The 23,271-nt window shown below is 40.7% G+C and overlaps 2 protein-coding genes across 2 annotated transcripts in view; one reads left to right on the top strand and one right to left on the bottom strand.

Annotated features, from left to right (window-relative positions):
• Nucleotides 1–2,021: 2,021 nt before the first annotated feature.
• SAV1 (salvador family WW domain containing protein 1) lies at nt 2,022–20,721 on the top strand. The gene is given in 4 exon segments (XM_009893889.1): nt 2,022–2,463; nt 11,679–11,949; nt 12,930–13,073; nt 20,520–20,721. Coding segments are annotated over 4 exon segments (1,059 nt in total).
• Nucleotides 20,722–22,703: 1,982 nt separating this feature from the next.
• Nucleotides 22,704–23,271, bottom strand: part of ATL1 (atlastin GTPase 1) — a 74,638-nt gene continuing 74,070 nt past the window's right edge. Inside the window, exon 15 of the mRNA XM_009893936.1 lies at nt 22,704–22,814. Coding sequence (XP_009892238.1) covers nt 22,704–22,814 — 111 coding nt within the window. The remainder of the gene's footprint in view (nt 22,815–23,271) is intronic.

The following is a 23,271-nucleotide window of genomic DNA, read 5'->3' as shown; positions in this document are numbered from 1 at the left end:
GGGTCCGGCGGACCCCGGAGGCCCTGCGGGGCTGAGGGGTGAGGAGGGGGGGTGGTCCCCCCTCCTGAGGGGAAGGGGGAATTCCTGGGGGCTGACGGAGAGAGGTTAAACCTGAAAGGGAGGGTGAACGTGAAAGGCAGCTCTGCACAGAGTGTACCGCCAGCTGCTCACGGTAAACCAACTCGGTTGGGTTTGTTTGTTGGGGGTTTTTTTATTATTTTGTAAAATACCGAGTGAAACTCTTTATTCTGAGGGTGGTGAGGCACTGTCCCAGGTTGCCCAGAGAAGCTGTGGCTGCCCCATCCCTGGAGGTGTTCAAGGCCAGGTTGGACGGGGCTTGGAGCAACCTGGGCTGGTGGGAGGTGTCCCTGCCCAGGGCAGGGGGGTGGAACTGGGTGATTTTAAGGTCCCTTCCAACTCTAACCATTCTATGATTTTTCTCAGCCGTGATTGCATAGTTTTCAACAGGTAGGGGTTAAGATAATCTCCGAACAGATGTTTTTCAGATGAATGGAACAGATCGTCTCATCAGGGGTTGTTTTCCCGATGTAGGCTGTGTGCACTGCCAAAAGGTGTGTGCTTTGAAAATGAGATAACTGTACGAGACAGTTGCATAAAATCCCTGCGGAAGCAAGCGCTCCAGTTGTAAGCCATGAATCAACTTCATGAGGTCACCGCTATGTACCTTGAATGCACTGATCTTCGTGTGGTTAACCTGATGCTAATGACACAGTCTGGGTTTTGCTAGGACTATACAAAACACTAGCAAATACACATTGAAAGTGCACTTAGGTTTCTTTTTGTTAATCTTTGAAAACAACCCAAGACTGAAATGTGTTATGCTATAATTGCAGGATTAGCTTGGAGATCGCAACTAGCAACAACTGATTTTCTGGCAGGAGCCGGCACTCAGCTTTTCTGGAAGTATTTGCTGCATGAACAGCTGGTTCCCCAGTCAACAGGCAAAATTATTTAGTAGTCTGATTACATTGACTTAGTCTTTACAAAAACAAACAAACAAACCAAAACCCACAAAGTTTTTTTCATATTAAGCTGTAGGTGCATCTAAGGGGTCAACACCTTTTGCACATGCTATTTGCCGTGATGTGATGACTAGCTATTGCGTGACTGCTTTGTAATGATTATAAATTTACTGATGACACCTTCTGGCATGCACTGAATTTTTACCCTAAGTTATAAGAGTTTATTTATAAAACGTAATGAATAATAGGCATAACTTCCTTCTAAATGAAAGTCATAATTTGTATTAGCTCACCTGGAGGGAAACTACTTATTTAGATCACGTTGAAAGTAACAGTAGGGAGAGGACTAATGTATCCCTTACTGGAGGGAGGCAGTGAAATCGTGTGAATAGGTGTTACTGTTGGTGTGGAAAGCCTCTTAAGGAGAAAGGGAAATATCTTCATGATAATTTGAGAACTTATCGTGTGCAAAATGACAGCGTTATGCTGGCTAAACTTTGTGATTAATGGAGAGAATATGAATTCTCTTCTTGATTCTGTCCTGGATTCCTGTAAGCACGTAGGCATTAACGTCCTCAGTTGTTCTGGGTTCATGAGGACAGTGGTCCCGATGGAAGTGTTAGAGTGGTAGCCAGGATACTTGGATTGTCTTGACCTTCTAGTAGAAAAGTATGAGGCCTGGCTGATGTAGCCACAGTACGGTGTGGCATGGGTTTTAGAGGGTTTTTTGTGTGTGGTTTTTTGGTGGGTTTTGGGTCTGGGTTTTTTGTGTTTATTGTAGATGCAATTATACTGGCAAAACTGCAGTCTTTTGGCAATAGTTTGTTGCTGGTGGAGGGTGTGATGGTTTCTGTTGCACCAGTACAAACTGCAGCATTACCTTTTTACTTGCATATGCATTAGAGGTGCCTTAAAGGGGTTCTAGCATTTGAATTTCCTCAGCTCCATGGTGTAAATCAGCATTGTGGCTAGCCAAATGCTTTATGTGTAGTTACAGCCAAAGTTCTTATTTCTCTTTCATGCTATGTATCAGATCTGATGCCTTCATTTATCCGTCATGGTCCAACCATTCCAAGACGAACTGATATCTGTCCTCCTGACTCAACAACTTCTGCATATGCTTCTGGCGGAGATGGAATTGTTTCCAGAAACCAGAGTTTCCTTCGAACTCCAGTGCAGAGACCACCTCATGAAGTAATGAGACGTGAAAGCAACAGACTGTCTGCGCCTTCCTATCTTGCAAGAAGTTTAGCTGATGTCCCTAGAGAATATGGCTCTTCCTCCCAGTCCTTTTTAACAGAAGCTAATTCTGTTTTGGAAAATGGAGATGCTGGTGCCCGTTGTTATTATTACGATCATTTTTATGATGCTCAGAGGAGACGTCAGTTAAATGATCGCATACATGAGGACTACAGGTATTATGAACACAACAGTGATCTTTTCCAGAGGATGTCACAGAATCACGGGAGGCACACTTCAGGTAAGTATTGATAAATTGCTGTTTTTTTTAAAATATGTTTTTGATAAGACTTTAGGTGCAGAGTTATATCTGGATCATCAGGGTCATCTTTTTAGGAGTTATGCTGTGTAGGACGGTGCTGCTTCTTAATGACATTTCTGAACATGTGTACACTACATGTTCACATTTCTTAGAGTCAAAAATTTGACTGCATATATCCAGAAAGGAAAAAAATATACTTAAACCATGATTTATTTATTAAGTAAATGGGGTAACATTGAGCAAGGTTGTGTTTTTTAATGCCAAGCATAATTGCAACTCCTCATGCAAGGTTGATTCAGTTGCTAACTAGCAAGGAATTTTATTTGTTAGGGGACATCTACTATTTTAATGATGTAGAGAATAACCAACAGCTCTAAATTATAGCATTGCCATTTTATTTTCTTATATTTTAACCATCATTGTGTTATTTAATTTTATTGTGTTAATGTGACCTCAATAATTAAAATAATTTATTATAAGTAGTCAAAGGGAGGAATGACTGCTTTGTGTAATTAGCAAATTGACATATAGTTAGTGCTGAAATTGACTTCCTAGTTCTTGATTGTTTTTTTTTTTCTTTTAGCTTGTAACATCATTTGTAAATATACCTGTTTCCCCCTCAAATTCACTGGAACTTGTCTTTGATTTTTAATGGAAGAGCAGCATAAGAAGAATCCATTAAATACTACTTTTTGAAATATTTGATTATATATGTGATGACACTGAAGAGTAATTCTTTGGTGCAGTATGGTGGTGTGAATCTACTGGTGGAATAAAAAGTCTGGGATTACAATATTGCCCATAGAAAGGTGGCCTTAAAAGTAGTAAATTTGGCTGTCTTTGAGTGCGGTACATACTATGGAAAGTATGTTCAAGAAGGGGTTTTCAACAAACTTTTCATAGAAATGTTCAAACCTGTAAATAATGTACCTTCAATGTGAAATACATTGTTAGTCCGTCATTACATATAATATGTAAAAAAAAATAGTAAATAGTCTCTAGTAAAATAAATCTCCTGTCTAGAAAAATAAATCTGCTAGGAAGACCGTCAACATTTAAGGTTGCTCGCCTTGCGTATGGAATTATAACGTGACAGTGCTTTGTGGGCTTTTTACTACAGAAAGATTTCAATCAAAAGTGATGGAAGAGTAATGCTAGTGTTACCGCTGTCAGCCAGTAAATACTGAAATACTGAGGTTTAAGACTAGCTACTTTAATCCTTGTTTATTTTGCTGAATGCTCATACATTGCCCAGAGAAGCTGTGGCTGCCCCATCCCTGGAGGTGTTCAAGGCCAGGTTGGATGGGGCCTTGGGCAACCTGGGCTGGTGGGAGGTGTCCCTGCCCAGGGCAGCGGGGTGGAACTAGATGATCTTCAAGGTCCCTTCCAACCCAAACCATTCTATGATCTCACATACCTAGATTTTGCATAAAAGCCCTCCGTCTGTCAGTTGTTGTTCAGTGAGCGGTAATTAAACATTTACATGATCCAGATAACAAGCACCTGTTAGTGTGTGCTGAGATACTGTAGGGAGGAGAGGCAGGAGGAGAGATTTTTATAAACAAATCCATCAGTTCAGCATTCTAAATTACTGCAGTAATTGTGTACAGGCTGAGGAAGACTTAAAAAAATGGTGCTGCCGCTGCGTAGAATTGAAAGTGTAAAAGGAGCTCTAGCTATTAGTTTGAAAGTGGAGTTTAATTTAGCAAATTTTTAAAACAAGCAAAAAGTAGGGCTTTACAGCCATATATTTCTCAATTGTAACAACATGGATTTCTTTCTAAAAAGCCCTTCCCCCCCCCCCGTTTGATCTACATGCACCCTTAGCCACTGGAAATCATAAAGGAGCTGCTGATCTTTATTTGGTCGTTGTCATTCAATCTTGTATTTTTACATTTAATAGTTTGAACAAATTCTACACATATGTAACGGGTGAGTATTCCATTCCATGCATTTGTAGGGAGAGAAAAAAAAGATGAGCCTTTTGTCTGCCAAAATGTTTCCCTTTTCTTTTTTTTTTTTTCATTCGTCTCAGAATGGAATATGAACTCTTACTTCTTTTTTCAGTTTCACTGCAGTAAGAATATTGACCTACATCCCTAACCTTTGTACATCTTTTCAACAATTGCTGTTACTTTTTCTCAGTAAAAGAATTATGTGGTCAAAAATAAGAAAACCTTAGATTTATTTTTTTTTAGTTCTTTCATCTTATCATTAAGCTTCTTTTTATTTGAACCATCCATTGTCTTCAAACCTTCAGTGTTTTCCTTGAGCTACACTAATCTTTCTGTAATTTCTGGTTCCTTTTTTCTTGCATTTCTAGAATACTGAGGCAGGCCTTTTACTTTCAATGTCTTTGTCTAAATGACCTTTTCCTTATGCATCTCCATTGTCGTTTCTAAATGTTTCACCTAATCAAAATTCTTCATCGAGATCACGGATGACAAAATTGCCCAGTACCTACAGTTTCAATGTATAAGTCTGTTTATTAGCTAGAATCTGTAAATGCTGCCTTCTACCCTTTTCCTCCACTCCCACCATCCCTCAGAAGGTCCCCTCAGTCAGTTCTGTTATGGTTTGGGTTGATTGCCACAGAACTGTTGCCTGATGAACACAAGGTGTACTTGCTATTGGTGAGTGATATTTCATTTAGTGTTGGTTATAACTGAGATGGATTTTGAGAAGCAGTGGTCTGGAAGTGCAGAGGTGCATGTGAATTTCAGCTTTCATTCAAAACAAAGGTTCTCCTCTTTAGAATTTGGAGATAAGTTGAAAACATGTTCTTACTGAGATCTTCATACTCAAAGTATTCAGTAAAGTATTTAAGAAAGTCCCGTGATTTTTCAATAGTTGACGTTGACAGCATTGATACATTCTTTCATAGGCATTTCTCCTTGAGGTCATGTTTTCTCTCTCAGTATAATTAAATTCTACCGTGTCCTCCTTTTCTTATTTTCGTTAGATTTGTTTTTAATTAGCAACCTAGTGCTGCTGGTTTTCCTGAAAAATGTCTTCAGGTGAGATTTTCCTAGTTTTGTATGTTTAGCTACCTCTGTGGCTCTTCTTGAAAATATTTTTGGTGTCCATTTCAAACTTAATTCTAAGAGACTTTACCTGTCTTTCCTCGACATCTCTTTCCTCTCTTCTAGGTTAAAGGTTTGGGGAGGTCTGTGGTTGAAGTTATATCTACAGTATAGATTGGAACTAACTTGTAACCAAGACCTCAGAGTTATTTGTACCTGTTTGAGCGGTAAGCTAAAAAATTCTTATGTGTATATGAAAATTGCTGAGATTAAAATCACAGTGTAAAGGGACTTTCTGATGGTGGATTGTAAGCAGTTGACTGTGGTGTCAGAGAAGAAAAACTATTAATCCTGTGAACAGAGAATCCAGTGCGCTTCAGTGAAAGCAGGTTCATCTTGTGTTAAATTGTACACCTTAAAAATGGCAAACTAGTATTCATGTTTAATATAAGAGCAAAATAAAGAAATACAAATTATTAAATGAAACCTATTTAGAGCTGAAGCAGCAGGGTTTTTCTTTCTAGGTGTGTATGCTTCAGTCATTTTTAAACAAATGGCAATTCCTGCCCTTTTCTTCTTTTGTGCTGATTTTGCAGTAATTGTAGCGTACTTTTCGAAGCTTTCAAAGTACTTCCTGCCATTTCCTATTTGTGAATTTATGCTTACTTGGAATGCTCCATTCCCTCTGGCAAACGAGGTACTTATGCTCAGGAAGTACCTTCAGATGCTTTGGAAAGGGTTAGGAAGGCCTAGAACCTGCAGACCTATCTAAACAGGATAGTTATTGGAACTTCTTTTTGCTACTTTAGTATTACTCCCTTAAAATTAAACAATTTGTTCATCGTTTCCTGTTCTTCATCCTGGTTTGGTGAGGGGAAGGGAGAGGATTTTGGCGTCCTGAGGGAACAGGGGAAAAAGGTTCTCAGGACAATTCACCTAATCAAAGACAAATATGAAGGCCTTTTGTTCAGCTGGATTTGTTCTTCAACACTTTGAAATTCGGTTGAAGCTAGTTGTGGGGAGTTCATAGGCTCTAAAAATCCTCTGCCTACATTAGCACTGTATGTAATAAACAAAGTGAGGCTTTCTCTTCAGTGTTTTTGCTCTTTTCCCTTTCTGCTGGACTGCTCTGGTGGTATGATTTTTCTCCTGTGCTTTCTACCAGGCAGACTGAAGAACTGCCCTTTGCTGACCTGGAAACCTTTCCTCCTAAGAATTTGGACTTCTTTCCAGGCAGAGTGCCTTTGTGGTAAAACCCCTTCATCGGGCTGTGAAAACATTAATGCATACCATTTAGAGTATTCTTTGTTCCATATTAATGGAACAGACCAAAGAGAACTTCCTTGGTTGAAGAAGATCCTGTGTATTTTTCACATCTGTGACATTATTAGCTTAGGATACTTTTTAAAGAGAATATTATTAAATGAAGGAACTCTGCATTGATATCTTATAGTGCACTGAAATGCGGTGCTCAAAGTTTAACCCTTTGGTTCTTGTATTAGAACATCCTGTTGTTGAAGATGTTGAGAATAAGACTGAATATAGGGCCTGGCCTTACTTAAATCTTGTTAATACTAGTAATAAATGGTTGCTTTTCCATTGCACTTTCTTTTTTTCAAAGTGTTGAGAACATACACAGTGATACTGCTAAGCAAGCAAACTGCATTGAACAGGATTTTCTTTTGCTTTGGAACAGCATATAATGTCTCTTGGCCTGGTTGACAATGAATTCAAGACCTTAAACTGAAGATACTATATTTTACAAGAGAAGGAAAAAGTAAAGCTGCAAGTAATGTTCCGTATTGATGTTCCTTAAAAGCAACAGCTGAACGAAAAAATACTCCAAACATATACCATTAGGAAAGAGAATTAACTACTGAGGCGAGATGAGTTCCAAAGAGGCAATCTGAAAAGGATTTACAAATTCATTGTTGACCATTCTTAAGATTTGATAGTGCCACTCAGGGGAGTTTATAAGCAGTGCTCATCCTTAAGCAGAGGAAAGGAGACTTTTAACATTTGGGAAAAGCAGATAATTTAAACAACTCTCTTCCTGGGAAAGCAGGGAAAAAAGAATTTCTGGCTTGTGATAGCTAAAACAGTATGTGAGCAAGAAAACCCTGGGCAGTTTCAACTGGCCTGGTTTTGCTTATCCTATGGTAGAGATATCTGCCATCAAGTGGAAAATCACAGGTTTTACCCTTGGTGATCCGATAAACATGGTTCAAGTTGTAAGTTTGGCTTTTTTTCTGTAGAAATTTTGCATTGTGCTATGTAAATGTGTTACCAGTCCACGATTCAGGGAATATCCTTGGTGGGTGCAGTACAATCCTATGCGAAGCTTTGGGCTGCTATGAAAATGCTTTAGGGCTAAGACCTTATCTGAAATTTGAACACAGAAGAGTATCATACTTTGGCAATACGACACAGAAAAGGTAGTGCTCACCGTAGATGGGTTTAAGCTGTCCTGTAACTGTTGTCTTTGGTTTATAATTTGGAAAAGATCACATACGAATTTACTCTTGCAAGTGTTGTTCAGTCTTATTATTGATAATTACAGATGTATATATATGAAAGACAATTTTCATCTTCTCTTATTGTTCAAAGTCATAGCAGGAGCTATTTCTCTTACATGTGTATCCACTATCCCTTGAAGGAAGCATCTGCTGAGTTTTATAAGGAAAACCAACATATAATTTCTTTTGATCTGTAGTAGCTCCAGTTATATAAACAAATGTCTAAATTGTACTAATTGTGGATTTGAATGTCATAGTGCGTTGATGGTTGTAAGACACTATGAATATTACCTGAAGTCTTAAAACTTCCAGCACACAGAATATTTCAATATGATCTGTGATTTTTAAGGGGAAAAAATGCACGTTAAGACTATATATGATAGTCTGCAACCTGAAGTATTTGCAGCCATCAGTTTATAAATCTGGCCTTTGATTTCATAATTAGAGCTTGCTAGTTGTAGATGCTCCGAACACTGTTCAGAAATGGTAACTGATACAGCTGTGTAAGTTTATGTAAACAGTATGGCTCTGCTTCTTCATACATGAAGTCAAAATGGCAAAAGGAATGTATAATGTATTTGTGGTCTAATTATTTTTATTCTTTGCATCTTGAAAATTAAAAAAAAAAAAGCTGACATTGGGAGAAACCATGTAGCTAGAGTTAAATGATTGTGCTAACACAGACCTGCCGGTGTTCCCTTTCCAGCATTGCTTTTTACTCTGCTTTCTGGATGATTTCTCTGTGTAATCAGATTTTGTCTTTCCTCGCTACCTGAGTCCATCTCCCAGTCTTCTCAGGCTTTGTATAAAGAGATACAGGTATTATGTCAAGAGAACTTCTGGTGCAGAGTATGGCTCGTGCAACTTTTGATACCGACTTCCAAACATTCGAAAGCATTAACCTTTACCCCAAGGAATAAATATATATGTATTTGCTGCTGGAATCTTGCTAGAATTTTAAGTAGGAGGAACTGTAACAAAAATACAGACATGTGCTGGTTTTAATAGTCAACAGAAAAATATGTCTATGCCTTTGTGAAAGTTCTTTCCCCCAGTCAAGTTTGTGTGTTCAGATCTTCTGGTAGGGGTGATTTAACAGTCACTGTTTATACGTACTGAAATTGCAACACAGTGGTCCAGTCAATTGGAGAAAATACTGAATTTGTTTATCCAAAGTGTAGTATTTTCAAGAAGCTTAAATGTTTATATTTTGTCACTGGAATGAAAACAAAACCAGTGACATAACTGTAGCTAGGGTTTGAGATAGTTTCCCTGCCCCAGTACTGCTAAAGGTCAGAAAGCCTCCAGGATGTTTCTTCTCACTGGAAGTAAAGGTCTAAGTTGCTTAATCGTAATGAGAGATGGAATCTATCACATGAACACAACCATCAACTTTCTTTTACAATGCTAACAAATAGGTAAGTACTGTGAGGAGAGGAAATACTTTTAAGGCCAAATAGTTCAGAACATGGCAAGGCTAGAAAAAGATTTGTAGATGAGCACAGATGTTTTAAAGAATAGTACTTAGGAGGAAGTTTGTGAGATTTATTTTTTTTTTTAATTTTTATTTATTTTTTATTTATTCAGATGCTTTGGAGCCTTCCTGTAACTTTATTGTTGATGTCTGCTATCTTGTATTAGAATGAGAGCCCATCCAGTTCTCAGTCTATGTCATTTTATATATAAACTAATGCTTAAAATAGATGACATCCCGTGGCTAGCATGCTATGTTCTGTAGCTACTGTTGAAAAGGACTTTTGCCTTTGTCGGGAAACAGGAGTATGAAATTGCCTGAGAAATATCAGTTTGGCTGCTACTTCAGTAACCTGTTGTCTTTTTCAGTTAATGACCACACCTGTTTTTATAGTATGCTTTAGATGAGATAGACTTTGCCTTTCCCTTCCATTCTGTCAAAAAATAATCACACAAAAATGTTATTTCTGGAAAACAGAAGGAAAGGGGTGTATTCCGCAGTCAGTAAACACAGTGTCACTTTGTGACTTCTAAGAAAGTGGAAAAAGTGGTTCCCATACCCTTTCTTCTGCCTGTGGGAAGTAGTAGCAAGCAAACTCTAATGAATACAGTGATTGAATAATTTGGATGAAAAGATAATTGGAATTTCTTTAAAGCCAGGGACTGTTTAACTGTAGAACGGTGGGTAACTAAAGGAGCTACTTAAAGGGGTTTAAAAAGGAGAGTTGAATTTGGGCCAGCACGTCCAATAGGTACTAGCCTTCCAAGGAATGGAAAAAGACCTGCAAAATTCTTGATTATGTCACTTGGGTTGGGGTTTTTTGGGTTGGTTGGTGTTTTTTTTTTTAGTTTTCTGTTACTATTATTACGGCCTTTATTTTGGCTAGCTTCCTGAGTATCCATAGTATGTAGAGGGAAGGGAAAGATTAAATTGGAATTACGTTTCTTCAGTACATCTCTCAGCATCCAGCACGCTCACTTTTAAAATGTAAAAACTGTGTATGTTACAACAAATCTAATATTTCAAAATGCTAGTGAACGGTCTCTTCAATCCGCTCTTCAGTGATAAATCCTCAATGTGCTGTGTTTCTAGGAGAGAGGTGGGAACTTTACTGCTTCCTGTCAGCTCTCCTACCCAAATACACCTAACATAGGCTTGAGTTCTCTTGCTGGAGAAGCACTTCTCCTTGTGCAGCCCACATCACCAAAAAAAGCTGGAAATTACTTTTTTTTTTTTTTCATGTGCCTCTTTAGCATCGTGAAGTGTAGGTGCACGGGTTTAGGGAAGAGTAAGATGTAGAGAAGCAGGTACACAGCCTACTAAACTAGGAGATCAGGAGATTTTCTGAACAAAAGGTCTCTTGGTCTCTTCTGGATTGCATTCAGAAGGCCTGCCTGTCCCCCCCAGCACTGCACATCAGCTGCCTGGTCGAACAAGCGTGGGTAGTTCTAGCAAAGAAGACATGGCAACATCAACTTCAGTGTGTGCAGGGTGCAGGATGCTGCATGGATCCTGCTTTTCGCCTTTCTCTTTTTACTGTTGACGCCTTTTGGCCGTGATTGCGCACACTTCAGTAATAACGGTCAGTGCAGTGTAATGCTAACCTTACCTGGCCCTCCTCTCTTGATTTACCTCATCCTGTTACTGTTCTTGACTGGTTCATCTGAAAAACTTTGGTGTTCAGTGATTTTTCTAGATATTTGTAATTGCTGACTGTAACTAGGAAAAGAAATAGCTGTGATTTTTTTTGGTATATAGATAGTTTTGATGCAACTGTAATAGGATATTAACAGAAACTCATTTATGTAAAGCTTTAACATTTGTAATCTTACGTCAGCTCTCTCTGCTCAGCAAAATGAGGCAATAATAACAGCTTCATCCCTGTTATGTGTGCTAGCATGTCTCTAATTGAAAAAGCAAAGATGTTTTAACTGCCTCTGAACAAAGCTGTCTAGTGAATGTGGAGTTGGAGGAGAGCGAAACAAGTGAGTCTTAAAAGGGAATAGCTATTTTGACTTGATCGTGCTTTTTTATGGATGTACAAGCGCATACACCATAAAGGCCATGGTATTGTTCAGAGTTTATGGAGTGCCTCAGGTCGGGGGGTGAGGGGGAGTTGACTTTGTACCTATTGTTGGGTTTATTACCAGTTTAGCTAAACATTGCTTTCCCTTTTTTTAGGCATCGGTAGAGTTGCTGCTACATCTCTAGGAAACTTAACAAATCATAGTTCTGAAGATTTACCTCTTCCTCCTGGCTGGTCAGTGGACTGGACTATTAGAGGAAGGAAGTACTATATAGACCATAACACTAATACAACTCACTGGAGCCATCCACTCGAGCGTGAGGGGCTGCCTCCGGGATGGGAGAGAGTTGAGTCAGCAGAATTTGGAGTGTATTATGTAGATCACATCAATAAAAGAGCTCAATATAAACATCCTTGTGCTCCCAGGTAAGACATCTGCCTTCTGTGATTTTTTTTTTTTTTTCTTAATCCAGTTAAGCAAGTGGAACTGTTTTTGTCTCGTACATAACATGCCAAAACCTCTTTATTTTTAGAAGTAAGCTTTACTGGTCCTTGACTAAGATTTTTAGAAGAAGTTGTAATTTTTAGGGTCTTGTGTCATCTGTTACTGTCTTAAGTTTAGAAACAGGATATTGTTTCTAACTCACTAAAAGAAAACAGCTATTCTCTTCAACTGTTGGTAAAACAACAAATTTGCTGAGAACAGAGTTGAATTGTAGACTGAAAAGAAACTTGATCTGATTGATGTTCCAGGAGACTGTCTGAACAAACAGCACATATCATCTGAAACATGAATTAAGTCTTGTCTCAAATGAAAATCGGTATTTTAGCTACTTGTAATTTAAAGGTAAAATAAAGTTAGTATACACCAAATCTACCAGTTAATTTCTGATACTCAACCTATTTTGCTGTTACCCAGGAAGAGAAAATTTTTTAACATGTGGCATAAAAGATAAACATATGAGGATATCCTTTGCTATAAATGGAATAACTCTTACCAGCTGCTGCCTTGAATACATTTGTTCTGACATATTAAATGGTGGATGACTTGGCTCAATCAATACTTGCCTTTTAAAAATCTTTTAAAAATCTTTTAAAAACAGGTATCACTTTTTGTTCTGCTGTAGCATCCAGGTAGCAGGCACTAGGTGAATAGGTCTAAGGTGACTTTTACAGTGTGCTAACAGATAGCAGCGACACTTATGCTTGTGATTGTAGTGAAGCACAAAAATAGCAACAGAAAGTTGCTCTCGGTATAGGCCTGCTGAGGCAACACTCCATATGTGGTTGCATCATCGGCCTTTGCGTGTATTAATTTGTGTATTAACGTTAACAATTTAATGATATCAGTATGTCTTAAGTTATTGCTTGGAGGTTATGGACTTTGTCTCTCTTCCTTTGTACAGCGTTCCCCGTTATGACCAGCCTCCCCCAGTCACTTACCAGCCACAACAAGCTGAGAGAAGCCAGCCTCTCCTCGTCCCTGCAAACCCCTACCACACGGCAGAGATTCCAGACTGGCTGCAGGTCTACGCCAGGGCTCCTGTATAGTGAGCTGCTTTTTTTTTTTTTTTTTTAACTCTGTATTTCACACTATGCATGCCTAGCTTAGAACAAAACCATCTTAATTTTGATGACTGAAAGTAGAACTCTAGCTGGTATCTCTTTCTTAATCGCAGAAGAACTATTGCTGACAGTGCGTGAGGAAGTTGTACCAGATGTTTGTCGCATTAGTTTGCTTTGTATTAAGCATTACTTAAAATATCACAATACTTTTTGCAGTTCACAGGACTTGCAGAATTATATACTAGAGAGTTGAGGATGTGATTTACTTTCAGTGTATTTGTGAGAACAGTACCGCATGGCTTATAAAACAAGTGAAAAATTTTTAGCGTATTAACTTCTTATTGTATGTCTTACTCCTTTTTAGAAGACATACAAATTCTTCACAGTTAAGAATTTTTGAATACAGACTGAAACCTGTATTTCTATTCAAGAACTTTTAAATAAAAACTAAGTGGTAGTAAAAAGTCATTTTTTCAAACAGTGCTCTAGGAACAAGCAGTCTCCTCAGAAAATATTTGAGTCAGCATAATGAAACAAATTACATTTTCTAATGGGTACAGCTCTGTAGAAGAGTAACACTAAATAGAAACGCAATAAAAAAATCCAGGTACGTTTTAATAATTATGAAATATACTTTTTCATAAGGAGAATATAGATAAACTAAGTTTTACAGCAATGAGCAGGTCAGGCTATAGTTGCAAATTCGGACTGTATATGATGTTCAGTGACTTCCAGCTAAAAAAAAAATCTCTTTTTTTAGCTGCTCCTAGTAACTATGATTTGAATGGGTTTTATTACTTCCTGTGGCTACTAGGCTTGCCAGCAGCCCATAAAGATTTAAATTGGCCTAAAATCCACCAGTATACTTACGCACCAGGGACATGCTAAGTTCCTGTAACCTATGGGAGGACTTGTTTCCTAGAAATATTTCTAGGTTTTGGCTGCAGCTACATTTCTTTATTTAGGTGTCTGGCACATCCGGACAATATAGTTTTAAATATTTCAGCCTGTGTTGTATGGACTCTTGTTGGTACTTCTCTTGAAACTTGAGAAACAAATTTAAAGCAATTTAAACAATTAAGTTTATCAGGAATTTCTTTAAATCTAGTAGGCTGAGACAAATTTATATATAAAAAAAAAAAACAAACAGCACAAAAGCCCCAACATTTAGTTCATTCCAGCTGTTTGAATAGAATTTACATTGTTCAGAGGAATCAAAAGTCATGTATTTTCCAGTAGCCTTTTAGCCTTCTGTTAAAGTGGTGCTGGTGAAATTGGCGTAATTCTCAAACATTTCTGTAAAGAAGTAACTTCTGGTTTATGCTAGTACTACATTGGAGAAGTGGGGAGCAGTGGTAGCAGCTCAGTAGTGTCGCCTCATCTTAAGGGCTTCTTAAGGAACCATTGATAAACAATTTTTATAGTTACTGGCATCAAGATCAGTTATATGTTTTCAGTGTAATTTTAACAATGAACCTCTTCTCTGTTGCCAAAGCAACTGGGTAGAGCTTGAGAAAAACATCCAGTAATGCTTGTAAGTTCTTCAGCAGTATAGTCTGAAAGCTGAGTATGAGAACTATGCATATCCTGTGTTCTGGTGCGAAAATGAAAGTAAGTGGGCAAAAGACTTCTGTAGCAGTAGTAGAGGAATACCTTTTGCAATCTGCTCTTTTAAATTTACTGTAAAAAAAAATCTGTTGTTTATCAGTACAGTTTTGCACCGAAATCATTGTGGTGTATTTCGTTACAATTTGTTACTTACACCTTACACTGTAGCTTGATTTAGTTGACTAAAGTCATTTTTGTTGAGAAAAGTAGATAATGATAGCAAAAAAAAAAAGGTAGTGTTAGCTCTCGTTTCAGCAAGTTTCTTTAAAGGGTAAGAATTTTGGCCACTGGAAAAGTCTAATGGAGATTTTAGTAGGTGTTAGCCATAATGCTTCCCTGTTTTCGTGAAAAATGGTCAAACTGTTAAGATTAAAAAAGGTATCTGGATCACTAGACAGCAAAGAGGCTTTGATGTCTAGTTATAACTTGAGGTAACGATTTCCAACATCAAGGTATTTTTGATACTTTGAATCGTCCTTTTCTTCTCTCTCCTGCCATCTCTCAAGGTTTGTTTTGAGAGCCGAAGTGCAGCTATCAGAATGTTAGCACAGTGGAATGAAGACTTCTGGCTTGCAATTAACCCTGTGCTAGACTCCAAAATTCAATGTTTCTCCACCATCCAGCTTAGGTAGACCAGTCTGGCAGGGGTTCCCACAGTATGCCAGACTGCATGCATGGGACTGTGAGGGTGAGGAGACCAGAAATGCCTCCCTTGTATGAGAGATCATGGCTAAGATTCTTTCCCCACTTCTTTTGGAGCGAGGGTCTGAACCCAGGACTTTCTTCTTCTAGCCCTAACCAATAGGCTGTAAATATTCAGGGCAGCTCAGGGTCTCTTATGTTGAAAGTGTCCTATTTTGTATTAAATCCTTGTTATCCACTGGGAAAAGCCCTGGAGACAGGGTATTCTGGCTGCGTGTTCCGTCTGGTAAGCTCCTGCTTTCTCAGCTGGGAGGGAAGGCTTTGTGCTCTGCAGGAATTTTGTAATACCATGCTTTCTCCCCTCAATTTGCGGCTCTGACTAGTTGCCCTTCTAAAAAATGCCTGGGGAGTTTAGGTCAGGTGCTGGTACTCTGTGCCGTTCCACTCGGCGTCTGGGTGGTGCGCGTTCCTAGACCTACCATCTTTTGGATTTGAGCGAGACCAGTGCCATTGAGGCACTGCTGATGCCTTAATTTTTAATTAGACTTCTTCCCTCGTTCAACACTCCTCTTGGCAGGTGAAGTGAAACTCACACTGCTAAGCAATCCTGATGTGCTGTTTTCTCGAGAAACTGCGAGCAGTTACAGCTTCAAAGAGCTAAAGAACCACCAAGGGTTTTGCAATCTGTGATGATGCTTTAAAAAAAAAAGCTGCAGGCCTGAGAAAACCTGCAAACACATCACTGCATGGGATGGAGCTTTGTTTTCTTTCCTCGTTGTATTGCCACCTGAATAAAAAAACAGTCCTTCCATTGAGAATTGGCCTTGCTGCAGAGTGTGTTTTAATAACTGCCATTGGCCCAGAACATTTGAAAGGAAACATCAGCGCAGGGCAAGCCAGGGGAAATCCTGCGGCAACTGACTTCAGCTCATGACGGGTGAGAAAGGAGCAGGGATGGAAAGGTGATGTTCATGTAAGCTCAATGATCAAGTGCTTACAGAGATAATTGTACTTGGCAAACCTGCCAGAGCAGCAGCTTGCAGTCTGCCTCTCTTTGCAGTTCAATCTCCATATTGACAAACAGCTGCAATTTGTTTTTTCTTGCTTTTGGGGAAAAAGGATTTTAGCAGTGCAGCCCTGTCAAGACTTGGGGACAACTCTAATATAGAAGCTGTTATTTAGGGAGTTTCTAGAAGCAGTGGTTATTTAAGTTCTTAAAATTCCTCAAAAAGCATCTTTGGTAGTCGTCTGCTTGTCTTGGTGCTTCTCTGATGCATACAGCTTTCTGAATATATCTTTTCAATATGTAACATAGTTTATTTCTATAAATTTACTGATATTTTGGCTTCAGCCTTCACTCAAGTGAATATATTTCCTCATGTAAATCAGCTGGATCAAATAACTCTGTTTATTTTATGAGTTTCTTCTATTCTTTTAATAACTATAGTAGTCAGCTGCCTATTTCCAAATTAAGAAAATTAGATTGCGAATGAATTGTCTAAGTTTAGAAGCACTGGGAAAAAGCGGGAAATGAGGGGTATTGCAGTGATGATGTAATTACATCATGGCTTTCTTTTATCAAAATAAAGTAGCATTAAAATGCCTATTGCGGAGCAAGACTCAGATCAAACAAAATCAAGATTAAAACTGAGTTGGGGGATTGCTGTTCCCTCACCTTGCTTAGGAAATTCTGTGGCTTGTCCCGTTCCCGGAGCTGGCCAGGTCCCCGTTCCAGGGACAGCATTAGTACCCCTGCTCATTTTGGGGTGATACTCCTGAAGTTCTCTCACACAGGCCTCTCCATCTTTAGGTAGACTTGGGTTAACCCAGCTGTCCCCACTAACGGGAGCTGTGGTTACAGCTGTGTCACACATTGTTTCAGCGTCCCTTGTTCCCTCTGAGCCTTGGGAAGCGTGTCTGTTCTGAACGCGGACGGTCTCTTCACGGCTGCTAGCTCATGTCACCCTGCCAGACCTCCCCAGTCATCACGCTGAGGTGGAAGGAGACCATCAAAGAGAACAGCCTGTTTATTTTAAGCTTTGGTATCTATGTAGCTCTCTGAAGTCATTGTACTACTTTATTTAAGCGTGTGTGGGTAGGTCTGCACTGTGGGCTGTTAACGCTTGAGTGATGCGCTGAGCGACAGGAGCCAGATCCCAGTCGGTAATCGTTTGGCCATGTGGGCTTCAGAGCCTGAACTCACGTATTGTAAGTTGCTCATCAAAACAGTTGTCTCGCTGTTGGCCCAGTGTCTTGGGTTTTTCCTGAGTTATTTCAATTACCAGCTCCTCCAGGAACATCCAGAGTCTCCTGCTTAATATCATCCTGCAGCTACTACCCCGTGGGTGTGGTGGTAGCGCTGGACATCTCACTGTGAGCCAGGGACCTTTAATCTTATCTCTGTAGAATTAGTGTGATTTTGTTGAAAAACTTTGTTAGAAATACTGGTTTTTCATCCAGGATCTTGGAAACCTTCCCCTGCTTACTGGCACAAAAAGAGGTCCATTAAAAAGAACAGTAATGAAGAAAAATGCTTGCCTTCTTGGAATAGTTTGTGTAGCTTATGTATAAAGGTAAATATTATAGACATTAAATTTGGGAAATCTTGAGCCATGTGTTTGGTATAAAAGGTTGTTGGCATTGTGTCGTAGAATTTGTGGCATGAAAGCGAGTCTCTGACTAAGGTAGGGTTGAGCAGACCTGCCCTGTGAAACTGGACTTCATGTGCCCAGTTATCTGGCTCCCGCACAGACCTCAGGGTGCCGGTTTGGATTGTAGAAAATTCCTTGCGGGAGAAATGGCAGATCCTTCATTAGTCACAAGGGTGGTTTGGCAGTTACGACATAAAACGCAGCCTTCAGGAAACAACTTCGTCTCTGCTGGTGAGACAAGGGAGGCTTGAGGAGGCTCATCTGACCTTGTTTGTACCTATCCAATGGCAGCAGCTTTGCTCTCCCAAAAGTCTGAAGGTAGGGGTGTGTTTACATGTTTCAGAAACTGGAAGAAGCGTTAGGAGTATAAACACAAATTCAGAATTGTTCCATATTTAAAAGAACACATAAAAAAAAACCAGCGCTGACAGTGCTGCAGCTTCTGTAAGAAGAAAAGCAGCGCTGCATGTCGAGTAGGAGAGGAGATGACCTGCGGAATGAAAGGCAGGAGGTACTTCGCCTATGGCTCTCCAACCCAGGAGCGTTGCAGTGGGTAGTGACACTCAGCAGCTCTCCTTGCACATCGTTCCTCCCGCCTTACAGATTGATGTTGTGCTTCTGCTTTTCTTTGCAGTTTGTTTTAACATACTCTGCTCTCTGTCGTGGAGAGCGATGTGTGCAGAGAGGGACCTGGGAGTTGCCCATGAGGCAGCAATGTCCCCTTGCAGCCAAGAAGGCCAATGGCATCCTGGGGTGCATTAAAAAGAGAGTGGTCAGCAGGTCAAGGGAGGTCATCCTCCCCCTCCACTCTGCCCTGGTGGGGAGGCCACATCTGCAGTACTGGGACCAGTTCTGGGCTCCCCAGTTCTAGAATGACAAGGAACTGCTGGAGAGAGTCCAGCAGAGGGCTATGAAGGTGCTCAGGGGACAGGAGCATCTCTCTGGTGAGGAAAGGCTGAGAGCCCTGGGGCTGTTCAGGCTGAGAGGGGATCTCATCAATGCTGATCAGTCTCTAAAGGGCGGGTGGCGAGAGGATGGGGCCAGACTCTGGTCAGTTGTGCCCAGTGGCAGGACAAGGGGCAACGGGCACAAACTGGAACACGGGAAATTCTATCTCAACACAAGAAAAAACTTCTTTGCTTTGATGGTCCCAGAGCACTGGCACAGGCTGCCCAGAGAGGCTGTGGGGTCTCCTGCTCTGGAGATACTCAGAACCTGCCTGGATGCGTTCCTGTGCAACCTGCTCTGGGTGACTCTGCTCTGGCAGCGGGGTTGAACTGGGTCATCTCCAGAGGTCCCTTCCAGCCCCTCCCAGTCTGGGATTCTGTGGCTTCTAACAAGGCCGGTCTGTCTGTAGCCCCCTTCTTGTACCGGTTGGGATTTTCTTTGTGAGCTTTCACATTCTGCACTGCTGACTAGTGTCTGGTCTCCTTCCTCAAGGAAACCGTGTTGACAGCGTGGACAGCACAGTGATGGCCAGGCTGCTCTATTTTGCCTTGCTCAACCAGCAGCTCCTTGTAACTGGTGGAAGTGGGAAGAAATAGAACAGTATTTGGTTGACTTCACAGCTGAGCTTGTTTCCGTCTCGCGTGGGGAGCTAGGTCAGGTATTTCTAAAGGAGGGGTTTGGGGTGGCACCAGTGCATTTCAGGCTCTTGACACGTGTCTCCAGGGGACCTCCTCAGGTCCACAGCAGCTCATTTTTCCAGTGTGGGGAGTACAAACGTGTAGGGTTTGTAGCAGTTGGTGCGTGCATCGCTGCCTCAACACCCACTCCGCTTGCCCTGTGGCAGATCCATCACTGCCCATGCTTGCGGGTGGTTCGGGTGGCCCTTGCTGGTGCGAGTACTCGCAGCCGTTAATTATGGCCTAATCAGATTTCCTCCCTCCCTCAGCCCTCACCTTTGTGGTCCGGTGGGGTTCATGACCTGCAGTTTGACACACGCTGACTTAGATTATTATTGCTAATTAACCAAGAGGGGGACAGCGTCCAGCGTGCTTGTTAAGGCTGGAGCAAGAATGCTTTGGAGACAAAAGTGTGCGGTGAGGGACGAGGTGTGGCATTCTGCCTTCTGGGAGGTGCCTGCTGGGGCGCGTTAGTGTAACCTTTGCAATCATACTTTTTTTTTTTTTTTTCTACATTACTCTAATTTTAAAAGATGTTATGCTGCTAAATCTTTGAGGCTGGTTGTAAATGGAGTTGTTTTAACGCTTCCAAAATGCATCTTCTCCATTGGTTTACTCTAATCAGTTAAGAGGCTCTTTAGTAGTTCTAGAGTTTATCTTGGCATATTACGAGTGATTTCACAGTTCCACTCTAAGTGATGTTTCTCCAGCTCGCTTTGAGACACAGCTCTGTGTCTTTTGGTGTTAATTACCTTATTTCTTCATGTAAAACATGCAAACATAGATTGTTAGAAATCCGATCGGTGGCTGTGCAACTGTGAGGCTGCTTCTTAAGAAAATACATCAAAGGCCGCGCATTCGCTTGCGGGGGGCGCGCAGATAATCGTCTTTTCTATCCAAACAGATACGACCACATTCTGAAGTGGGAGCTCTTCCAGCTGGCGGACCTGGACACCTACCAGGGGATGCTGAAGCTGCTCTTCATGAAAGAACTGGAACGGATCGTGAAGCTGTACGAAGCGTACAGGCAGGCCCTCCTCACCGAGCTGGAGCATCGCAAGCAGCGGCAGCAGTGGTATGCCCAGCAGCACGGCAAGAATTTTTAAGCTAACACCTCTTTAATAGACTTTCCTGAAGGACACCAAGAGCTTTAAAAGGTTTTCACACTTAAAACTATGAAAAAGTGCTTTTCCTGAAAAGGCAGCTTATTTTTGTTGACGTTGCACCTTTGTTATTATCCTCTTGAATATTTTTCTACATGTACTATGTATTGTTTATAAAAATGAAAAATGTTTGTTAATCTTTTTCTAGTTTATTCTTCTGAGAACCAGCACGGAGTTTAATCAGAGACTTGATTTCTGGTATCTTTTTCTAGCAGTCGGCTGTATTATTAAGAAGCTGACTATCTATTTTTAAAGGGCAATAGATGCAACTGTATGAAACGTCCTGAATTCAAAACATCGTTAAAATCCAAATGAGTATTTCAGCCTTTTTCCCTCGGGACTTTGTATCCCTCTCTCTCTATGGAGAGCGAGGTCTGCTCTTTGTTTACAGCTTTAATGTACAGACGGCTGATACTGGTCCTTTTCGATAACGCCCTGTGCTGTGACCAGGCAGAAGCGAGTTTCATCAGGCTAAACCAAGCGCTTCAGGAAAGTGACGCCTGAGTTGCCTTATTTCTTACTTTAACGCGTTACTACTTTAGTTTTAGTACTAGTTCTTGCAGAAATTAGAGGGGGAAACACTTGTACCTTCTTAAAGACCAAGACCTCGAAGCAAACTTTTCACAGCTTTGTAAATCGTGACCCAGTGATGCAGGAAGGTGACAGCTTACCCACCAGCTGTGCCACACCACGCAACACATTCAGGGATGTAACAACAATTACTTTTCTTTCTTTTTTTTTTGTTTTAAAACAAGCTTTTGGCTTGTATTAAAGCTTCCTTACTTGGCAAAAAAAACTTTAATTGTACAGTTATCCTCTCCAATATTTTCATTTGGTTCATTGATTGTCCTGAAATGTTATTTATGGATTCTTTTTAGTGCAATAAACACTGTTGCAGACAAAAAATACATTTCTTGTAAATCCTATTAATTCAATAAAAATCCTTTTGTTTAATGAATGAAGATGGTCCAACTGATTTTTTTTTTTTTTTTTTTGCCTTTTAGAAGGTGAAATAGCCAATAAAAAGATCTGATGGGCGCGGTGAAAATGAGTAGTGACAGGAGCACCTCCTGTGTGTCCCACCTGGGCAGGAGCCAGGCCAGAGCGCTTTCAGAGTGTCAACCTAAAAGGAAACTTAAAAAAAAAAAAAACCCCATGGGGAAAAGCTCTCACCTCGTTAGTCAATAATTGCGTCCTCTATAACCAACGTCTTAAGAACCGAAAGCAACCTTTAATAGTTCTGACGATAAAAGAATAGAACTGTGGAACACACTTTCTATGCACTATAATGAATATATATACAGAAATACAGTGACGCTGTCTCCAATACATATACAAAGTGATAGTTTGTGCATCAGTTACGGACAGAAAAGGACGCTTTCCGTACAAGATCATTCACATACCATAAGCAGAAGTGCCCTTACAGTTTCTGATAAAGCAAGTTAATACATTTTTAATTATGTTTAGGTAATTAAATAGTTAATTGAAGAAAAAACTTGGTTACATGTTATAACTTGTTCAAGTATCTGAAAATAAGTTGGCTTTTGAATAATGCTAAGGTCTGGAAGATTTTTAGTTGCAGTACACTGTAAATTATGATTTCTTCAGTGACTTCATAACTAATTAAGAAGGGGAAAATAAGGCTTCATAAATGAGCTGGGCAGTATTCTGGCAATTGCAAATGAAAAGCACTTTGTAGTTGCGGCGGCACCAGTATGTACATATTAACAAAACGAAAACCATGCTGACATCTTCCCATCAAACACCGCCTTGTGGAATGCGTACACCCAACCGCCTCACAGGGGACTCGCTCTGCGCTCTCCCCGTGGGGCGGCAGGTGCCTGGGATGGGGAGGAGGGTGGGAGTGTGGAACCGAGGGGCAGATGGCCGCGCCTCGCTCATGCATCGCCGGGAACGCATCCGGCTTACACCTTCTTCCTCTCCGAGCCCTCGGAGGGCTCCGCTTTCTGTGCAGGGAAGGCGTGGTGGTACAAATGTCTGTGAGTCGCTGCCGCGCTGTAGAGTTTGTACAAAGCCTGGGAAAAGAGAGAGAGAGGATGGTTACGGCCCCGGTGATGCCTACGCTCTGTGCTTTCGTGTTCGTGCTGCACTGGCAGGTTGAAACCCGGCACGGCGTGCGGTTTGCTTTGTGCACCAACTCTTGATTGTGTCAAGTGTCCGACAGGGAAAAGAATAAAGGTCGCTAGTTTGCTAAGTTTTCAAATGACTCAGCTATGGGAGGAGCCCCCACGAGCTGTGTTAAATCAAGGACTACCTGGATGAAGAGTAAGGGGCGTACGGGGGTTGGTTTCTTCTACGTGTTTCACGCACCGAGTTGAAATTTCTGCATCCTCAGCATTTTGTTTTACACCACCAGGCAGATACACGTTGCATCACACGGAGGGCTTTGCTACGTAATGGGTACCTGGGCTGTCTAGATAATTTTTCTGCAGATGAATGCAGATTCTTCTTCTGATTTTCCTTTTTTTTTTT

This window comes from Charadrius vociferus, unplaced genomic scaffold, assembly GCF_000708025.1.
Source record: "Charadrius vociferus isolate BGI_N301 unplaced genomic scaffold, ASM70802v2 scaffold49, whole genome shotgun sequence".
Lineage (NCBI taxonomy): Eukaryota > Metazoa > Chordata > Aves > Charadriiformes > Charadriidae > Charadrius > Charadrius vociferus.
Note: the sequence above shows the minus strand (reverse complement) of the source record. Positions and strands in the feature narration are given on the sequence as shown.